The sequence below is a fragment of the Bombus affinis genome, chromosome 10 (genome assembly GCF_024516045.1).
Source record: "Bombus affinis isolate iyBomAffi1 chromosome 10, iyBomAffi1.2, whole genome shotgun sequence".
Classification (NCBI taxonomy): Eukaryota; Metazoa; Arthropoda; class Insecta; order Hymenoptera; family Apidae; genus Bombus; species Bombus affinis.
Window position 1 is genome coordinate 8504132 of NC_066353.1, and position 27934 is coordinate 8532065.

Genomic DNA, 27934 nt, shown 5'->3' on the forward strand with positions numbered 1-27934 from the left:
GTTTACTTTCGTGCGAGTTCGAGAATCTTTTACGAACTCCGGCCAATGACAAGAGTCGTTTTATCAACCAAAACTGGTTTTACGAGCTATCAGGTTATACGAATTAACGCAATAAACAGAATTTTTGTAACGATTGCATTATTTCGAGAGAGGGGCCAGATTTTGTGGACAAAATTTTTGGAAGGAATGGAGAATATTTTGCGGTGTCTCGAAACCGATAGCCCAGTAGAATAATAGGTCATTCGTTGGTTTTTCTGTACTAGTTTTCAAAGTTACTAACTATGGAAATTACCCCAGAGACTTCTCATTGTTGGTTTTCCAGCGTAGCTGATATCGATAAGGCGTATCAGTGGCTTCCTGCGTTCCGAGGTAAGACCCCTGTTACCTGACTACTTTAAAGAGATTAGCGTTTGCCATTTTTTCTCTTAGATTTCTCTGTCGCTCGCTCCCTTTAATAAACGCCAAGACGTAAATTTCAATAATTAGTAGTGTCTAGGAAATTATAACAGTCGAGAACCTTTGTATCAAATATAAATTCATAGAACAGAAAGTAATCAGAAATTGTTTATTCGAATTTTTCAGTTAAAAATCTCTACTTTAAAAGTTTCTTAAAGCGGTATCTTTCATTCAAAGGGAAATGGTATCTTCCACGATTAATTTCTCTCGTTTTTCATCGAAGGCGACGAGACGAGGATAAGCAATGGATGCACGACGTTTATTAATACGCCATCATTAGCGGCGCTTTAAATTAATACTAATAATAAATTAATCCGTTGGTCGTTGTTTTTGATTTTACATTCGCAGCAAGTCAGATATCGATAACTGTGAAATTGCAACGGAATTCCCCGTTAAGCAAGAAAAAATCATGTTATTACGGAAAGATGCTTAAAAAGTACGGAAAAGATACTACGACTGATAATAAAATCTTCATGGACAGAACCTTTCTTCGTACCGAAAGTCAACGAACATTCTGTCGGGTCATCGCGCTAGGAGAGATATGGTACGATGTTAAGAGTAGAATAAAAGAACTATTTCATTCAGGGCACTCGTCTATTTTAGTGCATAAATCTTCCGCTTAATTATATCGTCTTGTGGAAAATTATTTTAACGTTAGTTAAATTGCATACGAAGCTTCGACTAAAACTAACTTTTACGTTCTTTAATTTTCTAGTAAAAAGGTGATAATTGGACTGGTGGATGTGCATTTACAGAAGAGTTAATTGTACATCAGGTGTAGAAGTATACGAAATACTTAAAATATAGTATCCGTTATAATATTTAATAGACGAGATTGTGATTTTCTTAGGTTTTACAGATTCAATTGTGTTCTTAAAAATTATTTGGAGCATGTATCTCTCTCTCTCTCTCTCTCTCTATGATACAATGATATAAGTTATCTATTTGTGATACGTAAGTATACCGTATTATATTACAGTTCGGCAGTTCATTAATGGGATCAAAAAATAGAGTAATATTAAAATAAGATAAAATTGTAAAACTAAACTATAGATTCACTTTTCCCTTTTATACGATCGTTTCTAAGAATTACACAAGATAAAAGCACATATTTTCAGTCTACTGTGATGATGTGTTACAAACAGCTTTTACGCAATTGCTGAAGGAATTAAACCACTTGAATTCATTTCCGGAACACCATTCTTTTACTAGCATAATACGAGTACAGTGTTCTTATAAATTCTTTCTTCATGGTTCCTTTAATCTTCGCGTCTTTATACTCTTCTTTCGTGTAAATTGGGTTAACGAGGCTATTAAGCGGAGGACCTCAAACCTTTTTGATTAGAGGTTAATATGAATCAATATAAACGTTATAAAGTTACAAAGTTCATTTCTATTACCAGTTATTCAAGCCGCTATTAAGGATACCTTTGGATGAATAGACGGTCAATATTGATTATCAGCTTGTGTGGAACATTTCAAACTCAGTATATAATTAATGGGAATTAAATAAATAAATAAAAATAAACAAAATAATAGTGGCAATAAAATAAAACATATTTAATACATATTTAACAAAAAAAAACCATATGTTCGACCGCTTCGGGGGTAGACGCGTTCACAGTATAACGCGCCAACGAGAATCGTAAATTCTCGTTACGATACGATGATCGACGCCACGAATCAGCCGATACCCTATTTCGATTAAAATAATAGGGGTGGTTGAATAATTGTAACACTGATTTAACAATTTAAATATAATAATTCCAACGACGTTTTCTCGAAGAATATAAGGTGAAGGACGATTAACAAATAAAAATGTATTCTGTTCGAGGGGATGGTAGCACTTAAGTTATGTTCTGCGACGGAAGTATTTATACGGAGCTAGAGATGGGTGCTAGTCGTCCTATCGACGGTCCCTTGCGGGTGAAAATGACCGTTGAACATGGAAAAAATTTGCCGGATTGAACAATAACGGTAAAGCGAAAATGCTAAATTTTATGACAATTCTTTAGGATTATTGCGGGTCTGACTAATTATTTTTGTACAGCCAGCGATCGTCTTGATCGAGGGATGGATTTTGGTACATAGCAAGGTTACGGGGCGTAAGACTATACGAATAAAACATATAACGACGTGTTTATAGCGTCTCTGTCGTGATTACACCCGTTATTATTCTATTTGAATTTCATCGAAAGTATTTTTCGATATTTTCTCAAATTCGGGATACTTCTAAAACTCGATATGATGGAAGAAATATGTAAGGGTTGCCCCACGCATGTCGTCAATTCGACTGTTTCTCGCAGCAGTGCGATTGCCTCGCATTTCACTAGTACGTTGCACACGGTTCTCGTTCTTTCGCTGGAAACCGATGGACTGTACTGGTTTGTACTGTATGTCCACCTTATCAGCGTATGCGTAGACATTTTAACTTCTTCCGGACAGTCTGATAACGTCCTAGCCATCATCGGGTCGAAATTTGCGAAGCTCGGGACAGATCTACGCGAATTTCGCCAAAAAGAACTCTAGTCCATTAACTTATCGAGAACAATTTATCTGCTTTTCCTGCCAATCGTTCGAACAAAGAGGAAATCATTTGCCAACGTTATCACCTTATTAACAGTTATTTCTGTTTTATCCACTGGGATGCTACTCTGTATGACCTTGACATCATCTCAAACATATGGTTGACACCTTCATACCACTGCAATCATCGCTGCAATCCACCTACCCCAGGCGATTCTCTAAAGAACCCATCGCTATGATAAAGAGTAAAAAGCTGATTCATCGTTCTGTTAAGCGATGCAACGCCTACGGCGATTACCATGTCTTTTTAAAACTTCGTACAGATAGCGAAGCTTTGTCGGTAAAGTGCAGGACTTTTTATATTAACTCGATAGAAAAGTTAATACCTCGTAATTTTAAATCTTTCTGGAGTCGTGCAAATAATTGTACCTTTAAGAAATCTCGTACCTTCGAGCACCTCCGACAAAGCTCACTGTCTTGCCTCGTTCTTTCAATCGGTACACAAGCGTCCTGATGTTCCTGTTTATGATACCTACTGTAAAAATACGCTTCGTTTATACGAACTACGTATTGAAGTTGATGATGCCTTCGGTATAATAAGCAATTCGGTTATTAACGATCGATCGGACGACGATGGTCTATTCTCTGTATCTTTTAAGTCCTACCACTTTATCACGTCCAAGATTCCATGGATTATCTTCAATCTTTCTCCCTCCTTTGTCTGCTCTCCTACTACCACATAAATCCAACAACGTTAATTAAGATACGATCTCAGTGTCAAATATCATGGCTAAACAGTTGGACAACTTTCTGCGTTTCATCTTCTATAAGATTTATAGGCCAATTCTGAAAATTGTTTACAATTACAATACGATTCTAAGTTTGCTGCAACTTGCTACCTTTAAACAACGCAGGCTCATATCCGACTTATCGTTTATTTCTAAAATATTAAATAATCATGTTGATCGTCCCGATATCTCGAATCTAGTTCAATTTTAATGCTTCGTTCAGCAATCTCACGTATTATCCGATATTCCATGTGCCTCCATGCGAAATCAACGTTGACGTACAAAATCTTTGTTACGCGATCTTTTTTGACTTTGTGTTCATTTCCTGCGTGTATTATATTTACTCGTTTGCTAGCGTATCAACTTTCTCAAAGGGTGTTATCTGTTAAGCAAATGAAAAAATAAATAAATAAATGCTCGCCATTTATGTGTGCTACAATGAATTTCCACGAGTAAACGAACATTGCGTAGAGATCATTGCGTTCTGCGAGTAATCGGTCTTTAATCCGTTTCCCCAAGGAGAAATCGTCATTATTGAAACCTAACGTATACTCCGATTGCTCACTATACATGTATTAATCAAATAACATCTATCTATAAGAACACATAAAGGTTATCAATGATATAAGGAAGAAGTTACAGCGAGAAATAAAAGAAAATTTACATACGTCATCGTACATCGAAACATTACACAAGAAACGATTGTGCGTAGAATCTAAAGTTCAATGTACAGTTCGTTCTAAGAAGACAACGGGAGTGTCGCGATTTTTCTCTCATTTTTCTGGCCAGTGCAGTGTTTCGGAAAGGAGAACGTAATACGTCAATTTGCACTAAACAATTTGACGGAGATTACGACGACATTTAAACAGTGGTTATTCGAGCGTTATTACATTAACTCGCATCCTACTTAGGTGGATTTTTCAACTTCGCGGGTCATTAAACTTTTGTTACGATTAATTTACTACGAGTATTCTCTGTTCTCGGAACGAAGCAATTGCGAAATACATAATTTCAAAAGCGGATATTCAATTTTATTTGTTTAATAATTTCAAAAAATGTGTTTTTAGCGAACTGAAAACTTCACTACCCTTATTTCTTTTAGCTTCAACTTTAACGTAAAAAGTGACAGCAACGTGTCTATGCTTAACACGACAATTTATGACAACGCGTGACATGCTTAACAAGGAAATTGGAAAAAGAACATTCGCGATAAATACTACTGAAATGCAAAACGATACAAACAAGTGAGTGTATCGTTGTTATCTTCCGCATCTTATTATCCTCCACGTCCATTATTCGATTCACCAACTATATATATACGTTTATACGGAATCACTAATCGACTTGTTTCTTAGATTAACGTGATAGTCGTCAACAAACTCGCCACAATCAAGCCACTTGCATAGCCGCGCACCAGGATATTACGATGCAAGCTGTATGTCAACTTAATCGGTGTTAATAGAGTCACATTTGCATCGTAGTAATGTATACGCTCCGAACGAACGTTTAAACGTTAGATTTTTAAGAAAATTGAGATTTGCGGTAATTGGACTATGATAAAAGGTTGGTACACGCTATCGTGTTTCCTATAAGATACGTTCAAATGTTTTTCTCTTTCATTTTTTCAGATACTTATCGATCGAAAGAAAAACGCTGACCCAGAATACAAGATTGTGTAAAGTGTATTTGTTAATTTATTTTTTTCATAATTTTGTGTAGTGTGAATTTTCATAATTTTAGTGTTTTATATTGATTTTTATAACATAAATGACTTATCTTCGTGACTACGTTAATTAAATACAATGTTCGTAGACAGTGAATATTTATTTAAGAATATATACGGTGAAAGATAAATATGCATGAATATTTTATGGAATTGCTTTGTTTTCTGAATATATAAAAACCTGGACGTGTTTAATATTTGTACGTTGCAAATATCCGCGTTTTATGATTGCAGCGCGTGCGTTAATAGTTGCAGCCACGTGATAATTCATATTCGGATCGTAAAAATGATAATAACAGTGAAAGTATTTTTCTAATGTCTAATTATGTATGTGAAATGTAAAACATATAATTACTTGAATATATTATCCAAATGATCTTTTTGCCTTATATATCTTATAATATCTTATATTGATTGCCATGCTAACAAATATATTATACACACACATATATATGTCGGGGAGCCAGTAGGATTGGAGGTGTGAGCAGGCAACGAATCTTCACCAGTAGTAGCCATTGTCAAGGTATGATCCAGAGTTTATTGACACAAGTATGGAGATGTGAGGTTTGACAAATAAACTGCGGCGGTTAGGTACTCGCGATGCGAATGACAATAGTCTTAGGTCCGATAACGAATCCGCGGTCAACGGGACTCTTTTTATAGACTTTTTCATGACTTTGTTAGAAAAATGTTCGTCCCTTGACCGCGGCTACGTTCGGTGACTGGTTGTCACCTCGAACCCAAACTCATTCTCATAGATTGCGGGCAATTACAATCGGGCTGAAGGACGGTGATTGTTTAACTACGGCTATGGTGGAATCCAAACTACAATATTAGGGGTTTTTCCCCGGTTTCGACGGAAGGCTCCGGTGTCTCTCCATCTCCGACATATATATATGACAATAGTCATATAGGTAATTAGTATTTGTAATTCGATAATATTGTCAGTATAAAATGTAACGTTAATTATTCAAGCCAATCATGCGAGAACGAAGAAAGTTGAAAAGAGTGAAAGTGCTACTAGTACCGGTAGCAGAAGAAACTTATAAATTAACAGTGATAAATATTAGAGAAGCAAAATATGTTATTGAAACTCGTTCACAACGAGCGGGTCTAATAACAGATTTCACTAGTTGGACAATTTATTGTAGCAAAATAATAAAACCTATAATGTCGTTATTTATGACAGAGAGTTTCGAAATGTTGAAAAGGAGCTCATTGAAAATATCAAAGAGACTCGTATGATTTCTCTTCGGAAGGAAATTTACATATTTTAACTGATTATCAGATAGAAACGAAAATTATTCTGCGCTATTTTATATTATATCATATTTACATTTACCTCGAAGATTCAAATAACGATAATCTGTATGCTAATCGAGTATCAACATCGACGGTAAATACAACATTTCGTATCAGGCGATTTTCAAGTTTTGTTAAAAAGAATTTTATCGAAAGTATCGCCCCGATACTCTTATCTGACCTCAAAAAGAAAAAAATCATTCATATATCACTGTACATAAGCGTCGTTCCTTACTTACGCTATTTCTATCTATTTTCTAATTAACCCGTCAATCGAGAACAAATGTCAGCGTCAAACATTAGAAAGATTGAAAAAGTTGCTAAAAATCTGATCTATCCGATCGTCAGAGAGTCTCGTATGGCCTTTTAAGAAAGAAAAAAGATAATTGAAAAGAGCAATTTTATTTCATATCGATTCACATTATTTTTTAGTTACGCTCGCTTTGAATATTCATTTGAAAATGATCATTCACCAAAACTACTAAAGCGCATCTAATATCTATAAATTTTCTAGCAAGAGATATCCACGAGCAACCGTTCGTTCTCCGTGCGACTGCAAGGCGATTCGCAATTTCACGAGCTCGTTAGCGGCAAATTGCAGCGATTCCCCGTCGCAAAAATAGATTTTTAGCAAGCGAGGCAATCGACCAGAGGGATCGGACATTTCGGAGCCAGTTCGCGCGTAAATCCATAGTCGTTTCTTCGGATCGATCTGATGCCTCTTCTATATATTCACCTTACCGTTAAATATTTACGCTTTGCTATGTACTGTACTCGATTTGGAATAACATTGAACGAGAATATTATCGAAGCGTGTAACAAGCCAATGATAAATTAAGGAATCGATAGACTATACATATTTTTATCTGTAATAGTTTCATAATTGAATTATATTCTATACCAAAAATAAACAAGTTCCGGCAAGATATTTTTGAGCCATAGTATATATACGATATATTTCTGTCGGTGCAGTTGTCGGGTGAAAAATAGGTAACAGTTCAGCGCAGAATGATCACCGCTACTTGAACGTTTTGTCTCGTTTTGTTTCGTCTCGTCCCTTATGTTCGCCAGGACCGCCCGGAAAACGCCAGGCGATCGCCAACAATCAGGCGGCGCGTGTAAAGTTAAGCATCGAAGCGGAGACGCGCGGCCAAACGATTCAGTTTCGCACGAGCAAGACGCGCAGGCAAACGCTGCCCTCGCATTTTAGTTGATCGCCGTCACTCGCGCACGACGCATGGCCAGCGCAGTGCTACGTAAATCTTAGACGATACAATTTGTGAAAATCGTTTTATTAGAATTTTATTTTTACGATCAACCGTAATTACCACGCTTTCACCTCGTTTCGATCTTCGTAGTTTTATTTTTCTTACTCTCTTCCTTTGTTCTTCTTTTGTTTCGTCTAATCGTATTCCATTCATTCGATTCATCGACATTGAAAGTAACATTCGATATTGTACGTATCCGCGCGCCTTTTTCGAGGACTTTGAGAAATTCATTTTTATCATTGACGTTTTACGTGATCTTCGTGAGATTTTCATCGAGTTTTAAAAATTTGATCGGTTCTGAGAATTTGACGCGTTGGTCAGGTCTGAAGTCTAATAGAGATATCTTGGGTTACTGAAAATCGCTAATCGATAGAGGTTTGAAGAGGGGAATCGGTCCTGTGTGCTCGTCTTGAGATACATACCGATGTGTTTGATGAGCGAGGACTGACAGCAAAGCGGAGCGAAACTCAAAATCGCGCGATCGAGAGAATATCTCGAGAAACATCTGTTCTGTGCGGCGTGGGAAAGAGGTGAGAGAAACGTTTGTAAATACTTGCTCAACCTATTTTTAAAATCGATTAAGGATTCACCAGATTCTTATTTTGTCTTTGTAGTTTTATCCAGCTTTTGCAAGATTTTGTCTTTTATATTTTTTAATAAAATTTGAATTACGAAACTCAAAAGAAAGCATGAAACTTAATAAACATTCTGAACATTCATCTTATTCGTATCTTCACCATTCATATCTTTGACAACGTATCTTTATCGTTTTGAAAAAGTATTCAAAAATATTTGTCTTTTGCTTAATTTAGTGGAGCACGTCTATTAACTTGATAGTTGAAGAAGCTTATAGATTCGTTCAAGTGGTTTAAGAAATAAACTTCGAGTTAATTATCGTTAAAAATTTCTTTGATAAAAGAATCTTCCTTTTCATCGACACAAATGGAACTGGAAGATAAATTAAAAGTTACAAAATTTATAGCAGTAGGTGGTTTGAGATTATTCGATGGTAATTCCTTTAATGCTTTGTCAAATAACGTCGATTAAAAAGATAACGGGGTTGGTTAACAATGTTTTCTATCTTTTAAAATCTATCATCGCACGTGTATGTGTGAGATTATGAGATTTAAGCAATATCTTAACCACGTTTCTAATATTGAAGCCATTCTATCAAAACCGTGCTATTCTAATGCAACATTAGTGCATTATCACTAAGTATCACTGCTAGGTCTAGCACGTTATAACTTAATAGCACTTGTATCTAACTTGTTAGAAATTCATTAAATATACGTAACAGAAAACTGAAACTCCATTCTGTACTTAATATCAAAACTGGTATTATGATATTTCCGAAGAAAGAAAATAACGACGCTTGCATTTTATAACTTTTTATATAAGATAGAAATTTATTTTAGAAATTTCTTCAGGTTGTTTTTACCGAAAAAAAAAACAGACTTGTGTATGAGTACATACGTAACACATGTTCGCGGAAAGATCAAATCACACGCAGATATCGATACTTGCTAAAAATATGCTTTGATAATGCCGATACCGCCAGAGTTTCTCGAGAAACTCTCTGTTAATCCAAATTACACTCACGTTCCATTTCCTGTATCGAAAATTATTTCTACGCGATGGAACGAATCCACGCTGGATGTAAGCTGGAGTTCGAATGGGGAAATTTTGAATCATCTTATCGGAACTTCAACGATCCACCGAATTTCTGTAAATCAATCAAGAAAGAAAAAATCAATATGTATACTTACAATATTTAACTTCTATCTGATATAGGCATATATATATATACTGAAATTCTATGGATAAGTGTAACATAAAACTGTCTAACTAAGCGATAAATAGAAAAACTCGTATTCCTTTTAGTTAGACGGGAGTTAAAATTATCTCGTTAAAAAAATTCTTTTTTATTGTTTGAACTTGGATAAGCGTAGTCTAGAATTATCTACAGGAGATAGAAAAAAGAAAATTCTTTGAAACTCGAAGTTAGAATTAATTCGGCATTAAAAGTTTCTAATACACTTGTACTTCTATTTTTCTCATTCAATAAAAATGAAACTTGACGGAATATTTATTAAAACATTCGAATATCTAATTTTCTTGTTATTTGTACTTTGCTAATAGTGCCACGTATAACGTAAAATTATTTGCACGTGACGCACAAAGGTATTCATATTGTCTTTAAACTCGAGAATAATGAAAGTTAACGTTGCTATTCATTTGTCTTCGTTATCGTTTGAACTTTGCTAATAAGTGTGATGTAATATACGTAAAGTTATTATAACGTATAAAAAAAGTTTTACGTCTATCCTTTTAACGTTTTAATTTAACGCACGTAGAAGTTACTGTAATATTATATTATCAATAATTATATTTCAACGTTTGTTCTGCCCGTTACTTGTGGTCGATTCACCAACACGTTCACACTGCATTAAGAATACTTGCGTTTTCAGCCATTGTTTAGCTTTTAACTATCCGTACAACGGTCGTTTGCGTACTCCGAAAATTGTCGGAAAACTATCAACGTGAATCATTCCACACACGTGTCGGTTGGAAAGGCGTCTTGACGCCTACGCGTTTTCCTACGCGTCCGGAAACCTTGATTTTTTACACATTACACTCGAATGAAAGACATTCTGCCAATTTTCCACGCGACGCAATCTGTATCACGCTTTTCTCACGATACTTGCTTCGAGATAAATTATGGTTAAACGCGAGAAACGTTGCAAGTCAAGAATTTTCAGTCTCTATACAAAGTTAAAATTGAATCTGATACGCGTTATCGCGTGTATCGATGATAGATGCATTGTAAAAAGTTATATATAAATACAATCAATTTTAATCAGATTTTTATCCGTCGAGTATTACGCGTTTATTAGGAAATTTTGTGAAAACGCGGATATTGCATTGAATTCATAGATGTATTAGAACGCATACGAGTTTCGTAAGGAAACTTTGCCTGCAGTGTTCAACAGTTACAGCTCCGGGCAATTCAGGAGCAGGCTGTTTAGGTCATTTTTTTAGTACAAGCCGGAGGCATTCTGGTGCCTTAACAGAACAACGGGCCAAAAAATATGCGCAGTTGATCGGACTGCAGCGACTGTAGCCAAATGTAATCGTGGACGAAGTTCAATGCCGCGTGGACTTTCTCGAAAGTCGAGACCGACCGAGATCGTCCCCGATTTTCTTTTCCTTCTCTTTAAAAAAAAACTCTATTTTATCGACTTTTTCTTGGAAATAGCCTTTCCGAATGCCTTCTCGATTTTTCTCCTTGTTCTTATCTTAGTTTTAGAACGAGAGATGGAGGAGATGATAAAATGGAAAACTCGAACGATAAATACGATAAATAATTTTATTTAGTATAGCTGAACTGTGGTAGGTTGTATTTTAAATAGGTTTTTAACGCACCGATTGGTTTGTTAACGATTGAATTTTGTTGTCGACGATCCAAGACTTTTTAGAGTTTCTTCGATCAATCGATTGTTACGTTAGATAGATACGTCGTACGGGTTGCTACTGATTTTTATAAATGTTTTCCTGTTTGATTCTATTCTTCGTCGCGGAAATAGAATACGAACAGTGGCCGTTTTATAAGGATTATACGAATGATTATTATTACAATTTCTTTTGGAGGTATATTAAGTTTATTGAGAACATTGCTTTATATATCGCAATGGTAATGGATGCTGCATCGACGAAAGTTTGTCTGTTCGCAGTGCAATCAATTGAGGCACGCATTTAACACGTCGTGGCATCGTCGGTACTTTTGCTTCTATCAATGTCTCTCATTCTCGACTTGATATTCATTGCGCTGCACATGTGGTACAAGACGAGTATAAGGTGCTTTGTGTAACAGCTTGGACGAAAATAGTGACGTATATGTATAGACTTGTTACACTGAAAGTCTTGCGTTGAAAAAGTAAAAAAGTAATTAAGTTATACGTTTATCTTACTATACGATATATTTCAATACACCGAATCAATACGTAATATTTCAAGAAATCATCTTATTCGAATGAATGGTTCATTTGACATTTTTATTGTAAAATATGTTGATTCGAGTGTGACAGAGAATTAACATTCTTTAAATACCATCCAAACGCCTGATTTACAAATATTTTGAATGTAACGTGTTAATAGCAGCAACAAATGACGTTTTCATTGAACATCAAGTGAGATTTCCTAATAAATATTATACCTTCGATAGAAATTAAAATGTCACTTGGTGTTTTAATAGCTGTGTTAAGTATTGCAAGAGAAGCGTGTGCATTATTCATCGACAACTAGAAACTTGAAGCTAGAAGCTTTTATTTCCCTCCTACGAAACTAGTTAACATTTTACGGATCAGTGCATAGTGCCTATTTGCACGGCGCAACTTATGTTATATAGTTCGCGATTATTATCTGGTTCTAAATAATGTTTGGAAGTAATTTCCTGAATTTTAGATAAGTTTAAGTAGTTTTGTCAGCGGTGACGCACAAATATGAATCGACTTTACTTTGGCAGAACAAAATGTTTAAAATAATATATGGTCAAAATATAGTAGAAATAATTATACATGTAAAAGAAATATCAATAATTTTACGCGAACAAAGCAGCCATCTAAAGGTCGACAATTTTGATTTTAACGTTTCCTTTTCCTCGATAAATATTCACACGAGTACATGTTTATGTGTAAGTCATATCCGGTGCTGTCGGCAGATCGAGTATTTAGCATTTATCGAGTAAAATCTTTGTTATTGTTTTTAAGTATTTGTTTTATCTAACAAGAAGACGTTCTTTAGACGATAGATTTATTAAGTAGCATGCCACTCTTTTCAGGGACTATTAGCATTTCCCCATTTATGCGATACGAGGTTCTGATACGTCTTATCGTTTTTCTGCTTCCTGGTCTCAATCGTAAGATTATGAAGCAAAGAAAAAGGGAAGAAATTTCTTATCACTAATAGTGGTCGAAATATTTTGTTAACATTGAATTTTCGTTAAAACCTTTCCGATTTAATCGTTAAATCAATAATGATCTGTTGCATAATGATAAATAATAAATCAATAATCGATCGATAATTATCTGAGTAGACGTTTATGTTTTTGTGGGAGAATTGTTTTTATCGTATATGAAATAGAATTTTGTAAGAAGTATGTTTCTAATTATAACTATAATCGTTCAGTTTTCTTAATTAAACTCGTTGCACGTTAGCTCACAGTAAGATAGAATAATTCAAACTGTTGCTTGATATATGCGCATATTGATATGGCTTTACATATTGTAATAGTTGGGAAATCCATGTGAATTTTCCTTGTACAAATACTAGAGAAGTGTGTCGCAGTAATACCAAGCCCCTTAGTCTTACTCGGAAACACTAACATGGAAGAAATAAAAAATTATGCCTGATCGATGGACAAAGAGATCGTAATTTTGTAAGCCAAAATTGTATTTGACAAGGGCAACGAATAAAAAGAGACGAGTTGATGATTGTTACATATATATATATATATAGTATATATGATATTACACATAGAAAGTAATGTGCTCATGAGTAATTATCGTTCAAATTATATTATTAAGTTAAAGATTCGACAAGTTGTTTGTGTTTTTTCCAATCCACTTAATCGTAAAGGACGATTGTACTATCTTAAGTAGACAGACTGCTTCACCTAAAAAGCTGATTAAAATTTTTATGTTCCGTCTACAGTTTAACGATAACTAATATAATTAGAGATACGATAGGGAATTAATCGTCTGTCACGATATCGTATATACAGGAAATTATTTATGGTGCCGTTTTTTACGCGTGATTAATTAAGATAAAAATGACATGACATAATCCTATTGTATTGTCTTATCTACGAAGATCAGCTGTATTTATGATATACAAACTGAAATATTTGTAACTTCGGATGAAACAATTAGAAATTAAATTATGGGAACGAACGGGATTAATGCGAAATATGTTAATTAATTATAATTACGTAATATAATAATAATAATGAAATATGTTTTCCCATAGTTCGGAAGAAGAATGAGAATCGTTAAGAAAACAGTGTTTAATCTTGTTCGTATACTTTGTACTATGTTATTTACCATTGCATCATTATTGACGCATTCCTTATGCATTAGCATATCGAAATATTTTGTAATTCGATGAATCTCAGAAATCCCGCGCTTTTTACAATGAATAAATCAATGTGTGTTTAATAAAACGGAGAGTTGACTAATGAGATTTGTCTAACAAACAGTGGTTCAAGGCAAATTCCTAAGTTGTAAATATTTTAGTGACGCAAATACTAATCAAATAAATCGGGTCATTTCTATTAACGATGTTGACCATAGTCGATCGAAGAGTTTATTGAGAGATTGGGATAAAGTTTTCCACTTCTGGATCTGATAGAAAAGCGTACGTTTATATCCATAAGCCTACGTACATACAAAGGAGGAATTTTATTAAATAAATTTTACAAAAGGCAATTGCAAATTGTTCTCTCGTAGCTCGATAGTATTCACCTTGGAAAATCTATGGCTCGTATAAAAACATGCCGATAGTTGCGCAAGTGCCGAGCATAACCATAAATACGAATTCCATCTTGCCTGTTCATTAATCTTTGACAATTCTTTCTGCGAGTCTGGAGAAAAGTTTTACAGAGAGCGAGATAAATAAATAAAGAAGAAAGGTGGTAAATTGTAGGGTGGATTTGCGTGCCGACGCGAGCGAAAGATTGCAAGTGGTTTTAATCGTAATTAGTATCCTGTGTACAGCGTATAACAGGAATCAAGGATGGTAATAAGCGAATGTGTGTTCTGGTAGGATCGCGCGAGCCGCAGGTATTCGCGATTTTCTTTGCTCGGCCGCTTTGATCGTTTTTCCTTTTGCTTTTCCTTTCCCCCTGTCACGACTTTACCACAGGTCAATAACATTCTGTCCTTCTGACTGGCGACTCGCATTGTCTCGACCGCGATTCTTGGCGCCACCGATGAAATTGCGAACGCGATATTCGCGTTACGTGGACTCGCGTACAATTAACGTTTCTGCATCTTTGGTAATCGGATAACGTTCGATTACGCGCTCGCGATCCATGGGCGTTTTAACGAGGCCGGGACGCGCGCATTGTGTAACGTTTAGGCTTAGATTAGATAGTCCTAGTTTACCGAGGTTGATATTCCTTGTTACTGCGATTCAATGCAGATGCGATATCGAGTTCGAAAATTGGTCATCGAATGAACAGTAGACTGCGGGTTTTTACACAAATTCGTATCTTCGTTATACGTTCTTCGACCTTTTGGAATGAGACAGATTTATCAAATGGAAATTGTTTAAAGGGGATCTGCACCAGGATTAATATTCTCTTTATTTTCTTCAATGCTGCGAGTGATGAAACGCTTTGAGAGCATATGTACATATTATTGCGAGATAACATCGATCTGTTATTCAATTTCTTCTAGATTCAGACTAATTTGGAGATGATAATCATTCTGTTTGTGCAAAATTAATCGATACATATAGATTGCCATTTAGACTAACAGACGAAGATTCGAATGATCGATGAACAATAATCGATTTCGTAAATTTTATAACTACGACAAACTTTATGCTACAATTTAATCGATTTCTTTAAGATAAAGACAAAAATTTCGTAAATTATTGCAAATTTTGAAACGAATGTAGAAATTTTGTTGCGATATTAAAGAACAATCATTACATATACTTGGACGCACATTTTCAAATATCCATCGTTCGTATGTTACAGATAGCACACATTAACGAAAATAAAACGTGAACGAATTGCAAAGAAAGAAAATAGCTGCAAAACCAGACAGTGATATGAAGAATACGCAAACCAACAGTTATGGTATGTCAATTTCTTCTATATTTAACATTAATTCGATATCATATCATAGAGTATTATATCGTATCGAAAATTATTCATAAATGGTGGAAAAGTTAAATACTTACGAGCTTTTTTGGATTATACAAATATCATATCTTGAGTAAACATAGATAACTGTAGAACAAACAAATCGCACGCCACAATGTGATATCTATTTTAAATACCTATAGTACAAATCTGCAAAATCCTAATTAATCTACGTAATTATCTAATTAACAATAAGCTCTTTAGATCTTGACAGGGATAATTCCTTTGCAAAACATATATTTGATGTGTCCGACCTTGCGGATGTTAAAATCTGATATTTAGCAAATATTTAATAGCAGAAATTGATCTGACGTCGTTTTTTTTTAGTTCTTTCACTTATAAACAATTTTTTATTTATGCCAGAAGTTTCGTTTCTATCGTTCATTCGTAGTAAAAACACATTTTTCCGACGTTTTTCTTTCAATAGAACTCGATTAAAGCTTATTTTATAACATCACTTAATTGTCCTACTTCTTCCTCTCGAATCTCTCTCCTCTAAATAATTTATTGTTTCAAAGTAGGTTGCTTTTGCAATTCTATCAGGTGAGTCCCAGGGACTGCACGTCCTCGGGTACGAAATTTATCGATAGCAAGAGACAATGACTTCATTATCGAACCGAGCGTGCTGCACTTCTCGCATAAGAATTTGTTCGGTGTATGTCGAAACGAATCGATGATAAAACTTGAAGGAAGTCTTTGATCTAGAAAGACGTTAGCAATATGCTCCGAGCTCCGACCTTTCCAGTCGCCCAAGAAGGTAGATAATGTTGTGTGCTCTGGAAACGAAGGCTGATTTCCACTGTCTCGAGGTTACCGTACATTTTACGGTTCACATGGACTTGTTGATCGGTTTTTCTGTTCGAAACTGGTTTTCTCGTCACTTGCTATACTTAAACGTAATAAAGGTTAAAACGGCGTGAACACATTATCGAGGAATCTTGCTCCCGTTTTACCGAGAAGTCATTTCGTCCGAGCAGTATCCTACTGGAAAATATTATTTTACGGCGACCGTCAGGAAACGTGGATTAAAAAATGTTCATACTGTCCAGCTGTTATTAGATACGTTCATATCGCGTATCGAATCGTTCAGCGGAGAAAAATGATAATTTCGTATCCAGAAATAAATATCTTTTTGCAGAGAATATTTCTGAGAAAGTATTATGTACCGTAAACTCATTGGACACGTGTATATTTATGTTCTATGTTAGGGTTCTTGAAAAAGATTAGATTTCCGATACAATGCGGGTAATTTATTTGTCTTTGAGATATAGAATTTTTATATCTTTCCTATGCTAAAAGTACCTTCTACCGTAGTCTAGTGTAATTTCATTGTAGATATTTGGAAAGAGGCATCATTATTTCTATATAATTCGAAGCATTTTATGCCATTTATTAACTTTTGCATTGATTATATCGTGTCAAAAGTAAAAGTGTGCGTGTGAGTTTAAAAATTAACAAAGTTGTGACTATTTGAGAAAAGCAGGACGACTGAGGATGCATAGAAGGATGATTAAAAGCAATTTTCTCAGAATTACTTTTTTTTTTGTTACTCGATGGATTGATTGATTTTTGTATGCACCTGTCGTTACGATGCACACGTTGTAGTTACAATCCGTGTCAGAATTAATTTGAAAATCTTCTCTTTGTATTTTCGCAGTCGATAAAAGATATAAAAAGGAGTTTAAAAAGCCGATAGTCGGGCTATCTTCTTAATTATCTTTTTAATTTATCTTTCCAATTATTGACTTCTTTCCTTCTTTTAAAAATCTCTAGTGTTTTTTCCCCGTTAAGCAAAACTACTGACTCATAGAAGTCACGAGCGGCTCGATTTTGATTAATAATTTCTCTTTAGTTTTTCTTTAAAAAATGTTGGAACGTTAGCAGCAAAATATCAACGAGAAAATTGTACAGGTTTCCTGTAACAAATGTCCCAAGGAAAGGCTGCGAAACGTGTCATACAGTAGAATATTTCTTTAACACAGTATTTTAGTCATACTCGATATTTATACATCTATATTATATCATATATTTTTGTCTATAGTAATGACGAATGTCATACGTACACATAGCGAAGTCACAAAGTTGTAACATAGCTTTAACACTCATTTTTTCTAACACCTGTTGTCAATATTATCAATCTTCTTTACAAATCAATCAATACGTCAAGACATTTATTTGTATGTATCTATTAATTACGTGTTATTTACGAAGCATGTTTTATGGTTGTCAAACGTCTACTACCTTCGTGTTATTTGACCGTATGTGTATAAATATGTACGACTATATGAAGCTGGTAAGAACGCGGATAAGATAATGTAAGAACGTCTGAAACTATCGTGGTGCAGTTAGTTAAATCCTCGAATTTATCGATCGCAATTCTACGATAACATTTATTTCTTCATCATGCATTTTTCTTTTATTTTACGCAATCTTATATGCGATTGCACGCAAAATTTATAACGCGTATCAGGTATCGTTAGAAAAAATATAGAAAATATGTTATGAAAAGATTATGTCTTCATCCTTTTTCAAATCTCGCACATTGAACGCATAATAACGAAATAAAATATCTTGTAAATGAGCTTATCATAGGAATAGCTGCAAAGTTTTCGGTATCGTTTTGTTTTTTTGTATTAACTTAACATTTAGAATGGATCGTATTTCTTCTTGTCACGTTGCCAAACTGAACAGCTGTCGACAGTATTATGTAATAATACGATTACTGAAATTGTATTGGTATCGCAATTAAACTTGCAACGACATCGGTATCTGGTCTTGAGAAGTCATACAGGTGTGCAGTACTTTTAATTTCTTTTATTTGTAACGCTAATTATTCCCTCGATGATGAAAGAAGACGCGGTATTGAAACTAAAATATTTACTTTCTATCGTAATGGTCGATGTGACTGTAAACAATCGATTAAAAAATAATTCACTTTCCTAATAATTGAAATTATGTTCACATTTAAAATGGCTATTCTACTACAATACGTATCAAAAAGTAGAGTCTTAGATGGTACACTTTAATCATCGAATTGTATGAATCATTGGTCGGGGAACTTTGCTCAATTTTATCCGGTCAAAGTTCGTGGAAGGAAAGTTCAACCGGTTCATTGCGCAGAGCAGATGAATAAATATTAATTGCAAGTTCATGTTGTTGGGCGTAGTGATATCAGACGGGAAATATTCTTTGTTTCACGAAATATCAAGTTCGTGTGAAACAGAAGTAACGTGAATTGATAATACGAGTTGAAGTGAAACGAATTAAGATGTACAATTGATTTAAATAAATTGAAAGAGGATGAGTTTATACAACGAGTAAAGAAGAGAACGCGTAAATAATACAAACTCGCGTTAAAAAAAACCTTACGTTTTCTTAAATACGAGCGTATTATAAAATGATAAGTCTAAATATAATAATTCCTCTGTTATTTCTTATCTCTTGCTCCGTACTTCGATTCCTTTATTCTTACAAACTAGATAATAAATGTATAAATCTAATTTATAATTTCATAGTGAATTCGGAATGTGATGCTGTACAGGTACAGACAAATTTAAAATAAAGTTGAGCTTCGGACGTAAAAAGGCAGAACGAATTAAAAGATATAAAATCCCTACAGATTCGAAGTTTTTATATATGTATGCACTAAGATAATACGATGATAAATTTGAAGAAAAATCAACGTTCGTTACCGGAATGTAATTAAAACATAGATAATGCTGAAAGTAGCCTTAATTATATATAATTGATTGTGGTATCGGAGGATACTGATTATTAACTTAGAAGATACCTTGTACGTCATTTTTATCATAACTGAAGCTTACGTTATATTAACCGTGTTTTCTAACTTACGAAATCTATCGTTTTTCCATAAATATAAATACTATACGCGAATACTACTTTCTACAAAATATCGCTAGAATTTATCGATATCTGGAAGTGCAAACTAAAATATTTGCTTTCCTCCTTGTCATTCAAACTTCGATTTGCGCAGTCGCATACACATGTAATCGCGACTTTACAACATTCATTATGTCTAATAACACTAGACACTGATAGATACGAGCATCGAGCGTTTCGAGGTCTGACATATCTTGATTTTATGATTTCACCGACACGTCGGATTATACGATGATATGATATTCCTGTATGAACCGGTAATTATCATACAAAGCGTCGTACTCGGTTGCGGGGTCATTTTAATTTTGTTAACTAATGTGGACAATGCCTAAACGTGATCGTATCTCATTTTCACGCGAAACCGCTTTGACATGCAAAATATGTGTAAACGAGCGTGTCAGAGTCACGATAACTGTGTACCGACCAATCGGATTTCTCTCTTCGGCGCACACCCACTTGTTGCGCAAAATCATCGCGTAAGTAAGTAGACGTAGTCGACGTCGCATCGACAACGCGACGGTGTTTGTCGTCAAGAAGTGACGAATACGAACGATCGATACACAGTAAACAGTTTAATTACACGTGCTGTCGCTTTTTTCCCTTGACGCGACGTTTATCTCATTGGCGGTTACTACCGTACGTTTCTATATCGATCTGCAGGAAATCCTAGTATGAATCTATTCAGTAAGATGAATTTATCAAAGACGATAAAAATGTACCGTTATTCGCGTTAGTACGCGGTTACTATACATTCCCTGTATTTGTTGCTTTGTATTTGTCGAGGGGATGAATTAAACAGCGTGTCGTTTATTCTATAAAAATGTGAACCATTTATCGTAGCTTGAAAATGCACGAACAATTTCCTTCTAACAATGTCATTTAATCGTAGAATAGATTTTAAAAAGAAAGTGATTATCCTCGTCGTTTCTTAAATTCGACGTGGACCTCTTTTTTATATTTTTTAATGATATAGAGCTAGTGTTGTGTCCGAATATTGATGCAAGTAACAGTACGTACGTCGTGGTTTTGTAGCTAATCTTTACACGGTCTTGTTTTATTAAGATGTGCGCAGTTCGATTAATATTGTGTCTTTGAAGACAATCGAGAGGCGCCTACGAATATGTTAAACATCGTGTTTATGTAATTCATCAAGCCATCTTGATCGTAAATCACATGGAGGATTTGATTAAAATCGTTTATTATGTGCTTGCCTTTAACAACCTATGCGATTAAGCGTCTTGTTATTAACTTAAATGCAATCGTTTACACGTTTCATAATACCAACTTACAATATTGCAGCAAGAAAATAGATGATATATATATTAGAAATTGTAAGGAAACGAATAATTTACGTTGGTGAAGAAACATTTAGTAGAAGCTGTGCAAACGATATTCGTCATGTTCAAGATCACGTATATCGCTAAATTATAAAAGTTTAGGATTTCATAGAAAGCAAACAACGATGATCGCTTTTTGGTTGCACGTGCGAGTATTTAATTATTATTATCTGCGTATGTAATACTTCTTTTTTTAAACAATCGTAAACCGAGTCCCTTCTCATGACCGGGTGGGGAGGGCTGTGAAAGATAAACTATTATTAATACATTTTTTAATTGTTTCGTGTATCGTTACGCTTTTTTGGATGTTGATTTTCTCTATACGAAGCAATAAATCAATGATACAGGAGACAGTAATAAAAATCCCTTGCCTATCGACTGTGGATTTTTTAAAACGACCCTCCATTTAGGGTGTAAATTAAGGATACCAATAAAATGTTCATTTAAAAGCTGTTAACTAATTTTTAGAAAATTGTTGGTATATATAAATCATAAGATAAAATTTTAAATCGAAAGAATGGAATAGATTAGGGGAATTATAGAAGAAAGGGTGATTCCAGTGTCTTGAAAATTGTGTTGCAATTGTGTTTTTCTTATAAGAAGATGACAAATTTCTGGCAGCTTGTAGACAAAGAGTATCATATCAGAAGCTGATTAAATAGTAATTGAGCAACATGAACTGGCCGTTCTAAAGACTACACAACAGGTCAAAATCATTAAAACAACAATTAATCGCAATCTTCGACTCTTTTAATTATTAGATTGAGTTAGCCTTCGTCAGAGATAAGTATTTTCCATTAAGCAATCTCTATTTATGTTTAGCTTCTTTGATAAGCGTCTAGTCGTACGATTCCCATTGTCTTTAATTGTGTTCATCGTTGGTTGAAGCGATTTGCTAACGCAATGCACGAATACATTAACACGCAGATAAAATTGATGTGCTTTATTGATCTGCATTAAAATAGGATTGTCGTAAATTACGTAAGATATTATAATTCAGTTAATTAATGGAGAATTTGTTTAAATTAGTGTAGTATCGGGGACAACCCCTGGGAAAAGTCCCGATGAACTATAGGTAAAAATAAAACTACTAACGGGTTGGGCAAAATGGGAAATCTCAACGGGGGATATACCTGTGGGCCTTTACGCCATTGGGTAATTAAATAAAGTGTACTTGACCGTGGGTCATCCGCGTCTGTGGAACACATGTGCGTGCTAGGAATATCAAAACTGTGGTATGAAAGGTAGCTGTTAGTTGCGAGAGAGTTACGAGGGAGTTGCGAATAATTGCGGGTTAATCGTTACTCATGAGTTGTCGAGTCGTCGTCAGTTGTAAGTTATAAGTTGTAAATTGTGAATTACAAATTATCAATTTAGTTCTCTTAGTTATATCGCATTACTGCATTAAGTTGATGTTAAGTAACCATCGTTTCCTGTTTACGTCGTAATAAATAAATCTGTAAATATCACTAACCAGTAATTTCTACATCAGTAGTTCCGATAATTCCAATAATGTTGAAATTAGCTATTCCAATAACGTCTCGATGTAGATATTTTTGGTCGATTCTTTACGTATATCTTGAATTATGTGTGAAATTTCAAGTAATAATTCTTACATAAGACATCTTTTATCTTTGCTTGAAGTCAACGTTGTTAAGCTGTTTACATTATCTTGTTTAAATCTGTTTTATGAAATTATGACATCACTGATGACCTATAACTGAAGAGATCTTATTAGTTATCATGATTTTTATTTTGGCACGATGAAAAGAAGTTTCTGTATATGTTATAGACTAATTATACAAATTTATAGACATATATTCACGTTCTAAAGCGTAATAATATAATTCGAAAGTAAATAATACATATTTCACGCAAATTATAAAAAGTATAAAAATATTCCTATTCCTAGTATCTAAAATATCTTCCATTTATTGTGTAGCGGAAGTGAATGGCAAGCAAGTCTCGAATGGTAAAGAAGAGGTTGTCGACAATGGTGATGAGGTCGATGCCGTGCAAGAAGCTATCGGAAATCTTGGCAGATGGCAAATATACGTTTGTCTGGCAATTTCTCTGGTCAAGTTCCCGATCGCTTGGCATCAGCTCGCGATCGTCTTTATGGCGCCACATCAAAATTTCAACTGCACCTCGCCAGCACGCACGGAAACGTCTGACCAGTGCGTAGTCAATGTCAATGGTACGTTGGCAGAGTGCACAGAATGGGAGTACGACAGAAGCACGTTCACTGAGACAATAATATCGCAGGTAATTGTCGAAAGCTTGTTCACCTAATTAACATTTTTTCCTTCAGAGAATCGAATGGAAAACGGAGGTAATCGTTGCCTTAAATTACAGCGATGGAGTTAGGTTTTTAATGATTCTTTCTTGCTTGTTACTTTGTTTAAATAAACACGAATGTTACGCGCCGTTTATGTATCTCAAATGGAATAATTAATCGAAATATACGATGGATTTTTAAAAAGAAAAGAGACAAAAAGAAAAGAAACGATTTGTATAGATGCGTTTGACGAAGTCGTGTTGGGTAAGTGGATACATTCGATTGGTATGTTTTTAATGTTGGTAGTTTAGCGTTGTTCAGTATGTTATGATTCCTGAAATTATATTTAACATAATGCATAACTTAGAATATAAATAGATACGTAAAACAAGAGAGCGAGAAATTTCGCTCAATGTGTACTGCATTCTTTTTAATCGAAATAATTCTTTAGAATAATGATTATAGTTATACGTAGGATAATATAGAAAAAGAATAAATTTTCTTGAAAAGCGTTTGTCAATACGTATTATGTATTATCAATAATATAATTTGAAACGATTTTATTTTGAATGAAGTTATTCGTATTTAATACACTAAAAAAAAAAAAGAAAAAAATAGAAATTTTGTCATAATTTCTATTAGGTTGTTTGTTACAAGAATAGTTGCATGGATATGGAAAGAATTATAATGATTTTTTATTTTCTTGATATAATACGTATAACCGTACATTTTTTTAAATTACGATAGTATTTTTTATTGTCCTTTAATTGGAATGTCTGTTCATTTGTAAAAATTATTCTAAACGAATATTTCTTTATGATTACGTCATTTCAGTGGAATTTAGTATGCAGTCGAACGCATTACGCTAATATCCAGCAATCTATTTTGATGTTTGGCGTACTTTTGGGCAATATCATATTTGGCAATATAGCAGATAGGTATATATACTATCGATTACTTTTTCATGAAGTAAACTTTGTATCTTTTCAAATTTGAAAGATCGAAATTTATTAATCTCTAAATTTTTCATTCAAATTCAGGTACGGTAGAAAAATGCCGCTGATGGTGGCAGTAATTCTTCAACTAGTTTCCGGTATCGGATGTGCTGTCGTGCCATGGTTTCCAGCACTGTTATTAATGAAATTGCTTAGTGCTTTAGCTACTGGAGGTACCATGGTTACCAGTTACGTCATTTGTAAGTAATAATTTAATATTAATAAATATATAATCGCACACTGTTATTTAAGTTCTTCGTTGCAATTTGGATACTTCTTCGTTGAAAATTTCATTCCAATGTAGCACTAAAATTTGTATACCGCAACGATTTTTAATTTATAGACAATTTAGTGATAATTATAAATATTTAACAGGTATGGAGATTGTTGGAACACAATGGCGCGCAGCCATCACAGTACTGTATCAAATTCCATTTAGTTTGGGTCACATGTCACTAGCCGGATTTGCATTTTTATTTCGTCACTGGCAACATCTTCAAATCGCCATCACATTACCCTCCATCATTCTCTTAAGTTATTGGTGGGTCGTACCTGAATCTCCTAGATGGTTGCTTGCCTTTGGAAGGCAACGAGCAGCTTGTAGGATTTTACAGAAGGGTGCCAATATTAACCAAATTAAAAACAAGGACATTCCAGACATGGTCAGAAAACACTGTTTGCAGCAGGTAAAATTTCTAAATTTCTGTTTGATTGTAACGGCACCGTAAATTTTATTCTTACTCGTTCGTCGTCGCCTTTATTCACACAAAATTCCTATGAAATTTATATTTATATCATCCATTATCTCCATTAATATTCGATGTTTTTACAGAATTCCAAACGATCACATTTGGATTATAAAGCATCGTTCCTGGACTTGTTTCGCACGCCCAACATGAGGATAAAATCGCTGTCGATTTTCTTCAATTGGATCGTTTGCGGGATGGGGTTGTTTGGAATGTCTCAATATATAGGACAAGTCGGTGGGAATATATTCATAAATTTCACTGTTTCTGGCGCCATACAGATACCTGGAAATTTCGTTGCTTGGTGGGCAATGAACAAACTTGGTAGAAGGATCACCTTAATTTGTAGTAACTCGATCGCTGGCGTTGCGGCTCTTTTGCTCATCATTGTCTCAGACGGTGCATATATTCGTTTCGATTAAATATTTTTCTAAATGAGCATTATCAAACAAAGATCACAGGGCAAAGATATGATAAGTCGGACTTTTATTCTTTATAGGGATTTCGTTTATCGTAATTCCTCGATAGATAAATAATTTACATAACTGGAATTCGCTGGTTCTTTTCACTGCCTATCATTTTTCGTTCACGTGCTAAAAGTTCATATCCCGTTAAGTGGACTTAAGAGCTAGAAGTTCATTTAATGGGGCACTAAGTAAAATTTTTAATAGAAAGAAGTTCCGATAAAATAGGTGCAGATGAATGTACTGTAATTCCCAATTAACTGAATTCCTACCAGTCGAATCTAACTGTTTGAACGTGAACTTTTATCATGCGAAGGAAAAGTAGTAGCGATAGGTGGCGAGGAATTCCTAACACAAAAAAAAAAAAAAATGATATCCTTAATATTTTACACAACGTCGTAAGTTCTTTACTAATTCCCTAAAAACTTGCATTTTTGAATAAGCTGGTTCCATGTCACAGCTACATAAATATAAGTACTGAAACATAGCACTTATTTCTTTTTTAACCAGTAAAACAAAATTCTAAAATCAGGAAATCAATAAAAATGGTCTTATCGTATATTTCCTCTGTTATTTTCATTTTTAATGAACCAAATGAATAACGCAATTGTATTTTTTTACTTTATTTTATTTTATACACGTTTTACTTGTTGCAGATATCGCGTGGCTTCGATTAATTCTAGTCTGCTCGGCCATCGTTGGCATGTCTGTCTCTTTCACCACTGCTTATCTATTTTCCGGTGAATTATTCCCCACGGTCATTAGGAACATCGGTGTGGGTACCAGCAGTATGTGCGCCAGGATAGGCTCTATTTCAGCACCCTTCATAGTATCTTTGGTAAGTTCGAGGATAAGAAAGTGAGATTCGCCTGTTAATGAGTTTATTGTGCTCGCGAAAACAGATACTGACGGTTGTGGATATGCTCAAATGAGATAACGTGGTATGGTACTCATAGTGTAAATATTAAATAGCAAAGTATTCATATTTAATCATTCATAGTATGATTAGTAGAAAAATAGTTCTCTTTTAAAACGAGTTTCTTTATGTTCTCAGAGACCGAGTATATTTCATTTTTACAGGCCATCGATAAAGAACAAATTTTTTATTTACTCGAACCTTATTTTTATCGTATATTCACTATTAATGAGTTTTTATTAATTTCTTAAAGGATCACCTTCAAACTTGGCTTCCACCAGCTTGTTTCGGGATCCTTCCACTCATCGGTGCCGCGCTTTGCTTTTTATTACCAGAAACAGTTGGATGTACACTGCCAGAGACGCTCGAAGACGGCGAAAATTTTGGGAAGTTAGTGTAATTTTTGATACTTTTAGGATACTTGATTCTTAATAGTTAGATCGCGGACTTTTGTACATTTACTTTTTATGCTTTTTGTTACATTTTAAAATACTGTTTTCGGTATTTGTTATAGGAAACCCCATAAAATAAAGAAGAATCCAAAAGACATCGAAGCAGAAGCGGCACTTTGAACGAAGACTGAGATTAACCGTTATTACTTAGAGATTATTAAAAAAATTAGGAAAAAATTGCGAGGAGAAGTAACAAAACCAGAAACCTGGCGTTTTATAAAGAAATTAGCTGTATATATAAATGACACTGAGAGCATTCCGCTTTTTTATTTATTATATTATTATATCCACAATTTTAACGATATCGGTGGTTTTCTTCACACGCATTGAAGCACATCGATTTCATTTTCCGACAAATTTTTTACTTATTATTAATAGCTGATAAACTAAATCAGTATATACATTTGTTCGTATGGAAACAAAACTTCTTAATAAAAGAATAGTACAATTATTCTAAGGCGTTTTAAAGAATTTTTTGACATCGAAAAGTTTATAGAATTGAAGAACGTTACTTACTGACGAATGTAACAACTGCGAGTAGAGTGCCTTATATCATTTGTATGTAAATGTCTAAATAGATCATATATTTTATAAAAGTGAAATGTTATTTCTCTCCGTCCTTTGCAGTGTTCTTCTTCTATGTATAAAATGTAAATCCGCATAATAACGTACAATAACATTAATTAATTCGATGTTAGTGAAAGTGAAACAATTTTTTAGATATATGAATGTCCACCATTTGGTACATATTGGTATTAGTTACTTTAAGTAATTTCGTAATTTTACAATTTGCATTAAATAAAATACAGACGATTACATTCCTGGAACTGACTATTCTTTCTTCTTTCCTACAAAC

At 34.3% G+C, this 27934-nt stretch overlaps 1 protein-coding gene and 1 long non-coding RNA gene across 4 annotated transcripts; both read left to right on the top strand.

Moving 5' to 3' along the window:
* Positions 1–4449: 4449 nt before the first annotated feature.
* LOC126921340 (uncharacterized) lies at positions 4450–5880 on the top strand. Its single transcript, XR_007712295.1, has 3 exons — positions 4450–5014; positions 5126–5333; positions 5399–5880. It is a non-coding gene; the product is annotated as an uncharacterized LOC126921340 (long non-coding RNA).
* A 2062-nt stretch (positions 5881–7942) lies between these two features.
* On the top strand, positions 7943–27905 carry LOC126921336 (organic cation transporter protein-like). 3 transcript variants are annotated; one of them, XM_050732832.1, is made up of 10 exons: positions 7943–8593; positions 15823–15924; positions 23170–23492; positions 24340–24443; positions 24546–24700; positions 24876–25186; positions 25333–25645; positions 26367–26548; positions 26880–27016; positions 27141–27905. In XM_050732832.1, the coding sequence occupies exons 2-10, from the start codon at positions 15897–15899 to the stop codon at positions 27196–27198; spliced, it is 1611 nt and encodes a 536-aa protein (XP_050588789.1). In that variant the 5' UTR covers positions 7943–8593; positions 15823–15896; the 3' UTR covers positions 27199–27905. The 3 variants fall into 3 exon arrangements, with proteins under 3 accessions (XP_050588789.1, XP_050588791.1, XP_050588790.1); XM_050732834.1 differs by lacking the exon at positions 15823–15924; XM_050732833.1 differs by lacking the exons at positions 7943–8593; positions 15823–15924 and adding an exon at positions 20547–20574.
* Positions 27906–27934: the final 29 nt, after the last annotated feature.